The sequence below is a fragment of the Nematolebias whitei genome, chromosome 7 (genome assembly GCF_014905685.2).
Source record: "Nematolebias whitei isolate Nwh7 chromosome 7, NemWhi1, whole genome shotgun sequence".
NCBI classification, from domain to species: Eukaryota; Metazoa; Chordata; class Actinopteri; order Cyprinodontiformes; family Rivulidae; genus Nematolebias; species Nematolebias whitei.
This window is the reverse complement of record NC_056504.1, coordinates 18711247-18719479: the sequence shown is the minus strand read 5'-3', so window position 1 is coordinate 18719479 and position 8233 is coordinate 18711247. Positions and strand designations below refer to the sequence as shown.

At 40.4% G+C, this 8233-nt stretch overlaps 1 protein-coding gene across 1 annotated transcript; it reads left to right on the top strand.

Annotated features, from left to right (window-relative positions):
• The first annotated feature begins 6094 nt into the window (after window positions 1–6094).
• Window positions 6095–7494, top strand: LOC119412319. Its single transcript, XM_037679309.1, has 2 exons — window positions 6095–6515; window positions 7051–7494. The coding sequence occupies exons 1-2, from the start codon at window positions 6209–6211 to the stop codon at window positions 7482–7484; spliced, it is 741 nt and encodes a 246-aa protein (XP_037535237.1). The 5' UTR covers window positions 6095–6208; the 3' UTR covers window positions 7485–7494.
• Window positions 7495–8233: the final 739 nt, after the last annotated feature.

Below are 8233 nucleotides of genomic sequence, written 5' to 3'. Positions count from 1 at the left end.
ATCATGTTGCTGCTGATCTGTTTCATGTTGCTGCTGATCTGTTTCAATGTTGATGTGTTCATGCGTGCACATCTGCTCACAGACTCATGTTCATGTTTGTGCTGATGTTCAATGTTTTTATGTTATGAGTGCTTAGCGTATATTTAGTTGATGTTTTTCTTAGTTCATATCTTAGATGTTATTACTGTTTTTCTTATACATTTTATTGTTGGATGTAACTGGGACCCTGTGTACATAATTTCGCTCCACCACATGTACCACATGAGATGCGAATGACAATAAAGAAACTCTGACTCTCTCTGACTCAAAGCAGATGGCCGCTTGTCCTGAGCCTGGTTCTGCTGGAGGTTTCTTCCTTTTAAAAGGGAGTTTTTCCTTTCCACTGTTGCCACTGTGCTTGCTCAGGATGGGAGACTGCAACAAAGCCAAGATTCAACTTGTCTGCTGGATTCCTTAGATAGAGAACTTTACTAATTGGCTATATGTATGTGAATGTTCCTATAAAGTGCCCTGAGACAACTTTGTTGTGATTTGGCGCTATATAAATAAACTGAATTTAATTTAATTGAAGACGGACACATTTTCTCCCGCTCCTGCTTTTTGCTCTTGCCTTGTGAATATTTTTCAGATTTTCTTTTTACACATCTTCCAAATCACAAATTATGAATCTGGTCAGCTGGTCTCAACACAATTGATAAAATTCTCTCAATGAGAAGACAGGGTGCAGGAGAACCGTCATGCCCTAAAAGGACATTTGCAGCTGGTCCATGGATTCCTGGGGTGAGTGGAAGATTATGTGTCTGTCCATTTTTTCTGTTCAGGATGTTGAAGATGCATACATAGCTGGATTTTATGATAACAGGATTTCTGCTTTGTGGAATATGTGGGCACCTGGCATATCGACAAATTTGGAAGACGTTGGCAGCGATTTGGTCAATTGTGAGGCTGCCTGTCTTGTGTGAAGGAATGTACCATGCTTCTAGTGCTCAGACTCAGATGCATTGTGATCTAAGCCGTAAGCTGAATGCGATTTTTGAGAATCGCAGGCCAATTGCGGCTCCTGGAACTCGCTGGCATGAAGGAATCAACCTTGGAGAAGGTTATAAGCACTGCATGGGGGAGTGACCATAAAATCTGGCTGTTTTGGATCGCCACTGAGAGGTACCAGAAGAACTTTGAAGGCAGATAAAATTAATCAAGAGTTGCTTCTCCCAAAACAATGCGTTATCTGAATCTGGATTCTCTGTTTGGCCTTGAATAGGCCAGCTTATCTCAAATTTCTCCTGGACTGGAGGTTATGCAAACTAGAAGCTCTGCTTTGCTCCCCCCTCCCCTTCCTGCTCCCTTCCCGAGGACTTCTGTGAAACTGGATCAGAGCTGGCTGATAGACACTGTACAAACTCTTATCGGGACTATGGAACTTTCTGGCTGTGTTTATGGACAACTCACCATTTTTGTCAGCATACATCTCATAAATGTATCATGATGTCATTATGTGCAAGCTCTTTTTTTGTTTGACTCACACAATGTGCCAGGACATAGTGCGAGATATGTATTTTTATTTTTTTTTATCTCCCTTCCCCTTGTGTTTTCTCTTTTCCACACTTTTGTCTTTGTCTGTCTAAAACAGGTCTGACTTGTAAATGAGTCTCAGAGACTCAATGTGATTAATCTGAATAAATAAAGGTTGCAAAAAATGCATTCACATCTGTCTACCTACGCCACCGATCTTGCAAAGTACACCAATACACATACACATACACCAATAGAAAAACAGTCAACTTGTATGAGAATGATAGCCCCTGGCTACTTGCCTGCTACTTGCCTGATCCAAGAGCCCCCAGTGGCCCTCATAAATTCCTTTTATGAATTTATGCTCATGCATAAGCCAGTCCCTTTGTGACTGTTATCTTAATTTCCTTGCGTGGCGTTATTTTTTTCTTCAGAATATCTCCTGCATATTTTAAACCCATCCCTTTCCTAATGGCTTTTGTTCTCCTTCTTGACACGTACACTTTATGCCCGCACAGTGGATTTCTCAGGACCCTATTCTGGTAAAGGTCAGCCCCACCTGGTAACCTTATCGGAGGGCCCTCCGTGACCCCCCCCCCCCCCCATTGTCGATATAGTACCCAAAAAATGATCATTGAGATCCCCTGTCTCCCTAAAACAATCAAACAGTTGAATCAAACATTGCTAGGATCTCAAATCCTCCATAAACAATGTCTAATCAACAATTTGAGGATCACAGATCCTTATAAAATAATGATAAACATAATCTTTTCACCTCCTCCGTGCGTGGCGGCTCCATTCGTACCTTGTCACTGTGCCCAGATCCACCCTCAATTTGACCTCAAAAGCCATTCAAGCCAAAGGTCTTTCAAAAGGGAGGTCTGGTCTCCCCTCATGCATGATTCAGATCAATCCTGGTGGATCCGAGTCCAGATGTTGAGAGTTGGCTCAAGGACCAAAAATGTTGCATAATTAAATTGTCCTATCATCAACTCATTAAGCAAATACAGTAAGCCACACAAGGAAACTAGAATATATTTTCAACCCAGCTTTAATCTTGCAAGAGGAGCAGCAGTTGAATACTGAGATACAAGATGCTGCAGGATGCCCAGATCACAAGGTCTTTCCACAGACAGCATAAAGGAGCATCAACTTATAATACTTATCAGAAAAGGTGAGGTCAAGATAACTTTGCTTTCCAGCTTAGGGGCCTTGAAGCTTAGCAGGTGTGCAGTAGTGTTGTAGTACTCGAGACCGGTCTTGGTCTCGAGACCGGTCTCGAGACCACTTTTTGACGGTCTCGGTCTCGTCTCGGTCTCGACCGCATTTGGTCTCGGTCTTGTCACGGTCTCGGACATTGAGGTCTCGGGATTTTTTTTCAAGACCAGTCAAGACCACAACTGTGAAAATATCACTAAATTGCCAGAATATTGTCCAGTTTATTTGTTAACATCTTTGCTTTTACTGGATGCAAAACATACCGATTCAAATTCAAGCGATAACGTGACTCATAGCAGCTAGCTACATGTTTTTGTTACCACTCCAGTGTTGCCAGATTGGGTGGTTTACTGCCAATTGGCCAGTTTTCGTTCTGATTTTGCTGGGAACTCTGGGAAGATTTTTGTTGGACTGTTCCGTTTTGCCACATATTGTTAAATTACCTTGGCTTGTACTGATGTGGGTTTGTGTTCAAAAAGTAAATATACTGTAACAAATATAGATTGTGCAGGTTTTTGTGTGATGTTGCGGTTTTTAACCGATTTTTTACTGGAAAATCTCGACTCTATCTGGCAACACCGAGCCCACCTCCTTTCACTCGCAAGCGTCAGGGAAGAAAAGTTAGACTTGTTTGTGTTTAGAACAAGAGAAGATGTCTTCTAAATCTGCTGTTATAAAGTTTGGCTATTTGAGTCACAAAGAGCATCCAACTTTTATCGACACCTGGAAAGGAAGCACAAAGAAAGGTAAGCGCCGCAGCTTTGTGTAAGTGATGCTAGTAAAGCTAGCTAGTTAACGTTATCAATCTGCCTCTCTTCCAAGAACAATACAAACAGAACGTTTTATCAAGTATGGTTTATTTGTCATATGCAAAATCAACACAAGGTCGACAACAATGCAGTGAATTGCTTAGGACGAGAAAAACAGTCTTGACTCGCCAAAAACAAACAAAAAAATAACAACAACAAATACCAAAGCATGCATCACAAATACTAAAATAAGGGACAAAAAGTTGAAAAAGTAATTCATCGACATTAAATCTAAATACATCTAAATTAATTAATGTGTGTCAGACTCAGACCCGCTTTGTTTAGCCCTTAAATGAGTTTTACTTTATAACACTGATATAATTAACATATTAAGGGAAGTAAGCAAATTCACTGTTTACATACAGTTAAATCAGGTCCTCTGAGTGTGTGTTAAAAGAAAAAAGTAGAATATTATCTGCACAGCTTTTTTCTACCTTTTTTTTCTTTTAACACTCCCAGAGGACCTGATTTAACTTTTTTAAATTTTTCTACCTGGGTTATTGAGCATGCATAAGGACAAATTCACTGTTAACGTTGAGAGACTGAGGGGACAGGGCATGTGGTAACAAAATGTAGAAACGTTTCATCTTTCATCCAAAAGACTACTTGACTTCTTAACAAAAGACTTCATTGTAAGAGGGACTGTCTTCTTCTTACATCGCTGATATTGCTAGTATCACTCAGCCCCCTGTGAATAGCAAGCAACCATCAGGGTGCCAACGATTCATTGTTAGGCTGATGGTCTCCCTTAACATATTTGGCAAACTGGTTGATCCACTGTGAGAAGGTGCTAACTGTGTTTAATATGTCCTGATGCATGCTCAATCACACAGGTAGAAAAATCTTAAAAAGTTAAATCAGGTCCTCTGGGCGTGTTAAAAAAGTAAAAATAAAAGGTAGAAACATTTCGTCTTTCGTCCGAAAGACTTCCTCAGGCTGAGGAGCTGCATTCAGCTCAGCCCTATAAATAGTGCCTCCTCACAGTGGACCAACCGTTTGTTGTTGATGAAACTAGCTGCTCACATGTTCAAGGAGGACCATCAGCCTAATGATGGATTGTTAGTACCCTGATGGCTGCTTGCCTTCACCGGGGGCTGGGTGATACTAGCAATCACAGCATTGTAAGAGGGGGACAGTTGAACCCGGAGGCCTCCACCTCTGTTTAAAGATGGATGGTTTCTTTTCACAAAGATGGCCTCCTTTACTCCTCTCTCAAACCATCGTTCCTCTCTATCAAGGATGTGAACATCTTCATCCCTGAAAGAGTGACCGCTGGTCTGGAGATGAGTGTAAACCGCAGAGTCTTGGCCTGAAAATGTAGCTCTTGAGTTTAATATAGCTCCTCATATTGAAGAAGTCTTTTGGATGAAAGACAAAACATTTGTATAATTTTTTATTGTTTAAACCCATCCAGAGGACCCAATTTAACTTTGTTAGATTTTTCTAAGTTTAATTTTTGCTTATGATAAACAATGGAGGATATATTTGACATACATTTATGAAGTTGCTACTTATTTTTAAGTGTTCTTTTGATGTAATTGATGTTCATGACCAGATATACTGATTCCTCCTTTGCATTTTTTTAGGTTCCTGGAATACAAGGCAGGGCAACAGAATGATGTCACAGTCACACAGCCATCAATTTCATTATTTACGCAGAAAGTGCAGCTCTACAGCCCACAATCACCAAGGCAACAAGCCATCAGTCAAGCCGTTGTCCAAGATTTGATCATTGGGTGTTGTCTGCCTCTCTCACTTGTGGAAAACAGTCATTTTAAACACTTTCTTGAAGTTATGGATAGTAAATACACACCAATCTCTAGAAAAACGGTTTCTGATAGACAAATTCCAGAGTTGGTAATCAAGGTCAAGGAAACTGTTTTGGAGAAACTGAAGACCCAGTCATCTGTGTCATTAACAACTGACCTCTGGTCTGATCGCAGGCTACACTCCTTCCTTGGGGTGACCGCCCACGTGTGCTACAAATCAAAGGATTCCTATGCACTTGAATCCTACCTGCTGGACTGTAGGCGTTTCACAGGCAGACATACTGGAGAGCACATTGCGTCTGCCTTTGAGGAGATCACAGAGGAATACGGTATCATGACAAAATTAGCTATATCATAACAGACAATGCTGCCAATATGAAATGTGCTTTCAAAGTACACATGCCCCAATCTGATGATAGCGAGAGTGAAGAGGAGCATTTAGATGACGAGCACCTGTGGGAGGACATTAATTCTCAGGAAGACACCGAATTACCCTGGTCATCTGGTGCACGTCTTTCCTGCTTTGCACACTCTCTGCAATTAGTTGTGAATGACGGCATGAAGGAGGTCAAGGCCATTTCTCACACAATAGCCAAAACATCACGGTTCACCACCTTATTGCATAGCAGTTCACAATTCAAAGACAAGTTTGAGGCTACGTTTGGCACTAATAGGACCATTCCAGCTGCAAACACAACTCGATGGAACAGTATATTTAAACAAGTACAGGCCTTCACAGCTCTGGACCACAAAGCCCTGAATGAAGTGTGCAGCAAGGATCACGAGGAGTTGGTGTTTAGTGCCCGTGAGTGGAACCAGCTGAAGGAACTGAGTGCAGTTCTTGCTCCATTTTCTGAGGTAACAGACCTGACAGAAGGGGAGAAATCAGTTACCATTAGTATGGTGGTTCCAACTGTCCTGGACTTGAATACACACCTCCTCAAGATGGAGGACACTCGAATGCAGTGCCAGTCATTGGTCAGAGCCCTCCAGCAGTCTCTGGTGAAAAGATTTTCTGGAATCTTTTTAAAAACAAGCATGGCCAAAGACAGTGGAAGAGAGGAACCTTTTAACCACAATGTTTACTTCTTGGCCACCATGCTGGATCCTCAGTTTGGCTTAAGCTGGGTGGACTTAGATGTTACCAATGGGGGAAATTCAACATCAGTGAAAAAGTTCAGAGATGAGCTTAAGAAGACACTGACAGGTCAGTATATATTTTCTCTGCTGAAAATAAATGTCTTATTTGCAAAATCATAAATCCTAAAATATTTCAAATTAGTTGTCTATAAAAGCCTTAACTAGTCTTACAGTGGAATTCATAGTCTTCATTTCATCTGTTTACTTTTGTCATAAAAACATATTTTGTACACTCTGAGCCTATTGAAACAGATATTCTTTATATTTAGGCTGGTAACATGCCTATCGTACACAATCCTGACTCACTTTTATATTAAATGGGACTGTACTTATATAGCACCTTTCTATCTTATCAGACACTCAAAGCACTTTACATTACAATCTGTGCCTCATTTACACATTCATACGGCACTCTACTAGATCTCTACAAAGCTAATTGAACAAATCATTCAAAGGAGACTAATCAGAGCTTTATCACATTCATACACTGATGGGACGCACATCGGAGGCCCCTAATAAAAGGTCCTAAACGTATTTAATTCAACTCTGATATGTGCATATCCTTTTAAATCTAACTCGGTCATTGTGTTTGTGTTTTTCAGAAACATTGATCTTAGAGGTGGAGAAGATGATGGACATGAAAGAAGACACCTGCTCAGAAGTTGTGAATGTGGATCCAGCCGCAGCCAGTGATTCGCCACCAAACAAATACCCTCGCCTTCTGTCCCGCTACAAGGCATACAAAAAGCACAGCTCAGACCAGGATTCAAGCATACACACACAGATAAGGAAATACTTTGATGCCATCCGTGACTTTGACACAGACAATGCACTTGTCTTCTGGGCAAAAAACCACACTAGATTTCCACAACTGCACAATTTGGCAATGAAGGTCCTATCAGTCCCTGCCTCCTCTGCACCAGTGGAAAGGGTTTTCAGTCGAGGAGGCATTTTAATGAGACCCCATCGTGCACGTTTAGGCCACAGAATGTTGCAATCACTCATATTTCTTAAATGCAATGAAACACTTCTTTAAACTCCAATAATCAGTTAGTCATCTGGACAGTTTTTTTTTTTTTGTGGAAAGACTGACGTTTTGCCCTCCGGGGGCTGTCCTCTCCCCCGTCGACTCCTTCCAAAATGCAGCCACAGCCAAAGTGGGATTTTTTTTAAGTAGTTATGCATCGGGCAAACTTTGTGTTGCTTTGTATAGCTGCAACGTTGAAATTGATTAGCCTCGTGGTTTTCTTTCTGTAGTAGTTTTTGTTCACATTCCTGGCTGCCTGCAGTGCAGTTATTTCTCTGAAACTTTATGAATATGAATAAGCTACTAAGTTTTCTTGGGTGATTTTTATGATACTGTGTTTTTTTTCTTAATGTGCCTTGGATCATACAATGGAAGATCCCCAAGCAAATACACAAGTCTAAATGAAAATTAAACAATTTTAGAAAGTAACCGACTTCAAGTTTCCAATTTAATCCTAAAGACTGCATTTATACTGCCCAGTATTTCATGTTGACTTCAAGAGACCAAAAGAAGGTAAATGCATCTTGAGTTTTGTTTTATTAGGATCAAAATGGGTCACTTAAATTAGAGTTTAAATAAATTAAAGTAAGCATGCACAAGTTGTGTACAAAAGACATTGCAGTACAAAATTCATTTCACAAACAACACTGTTTAAAAACGTAAAAACATTACTGTCTGGTAAAATCATCAGTTTTGACACATTAAAAAGGCTCATAACTTTATAAAAATATTTTATAATAACATTTTATTTATTTTTT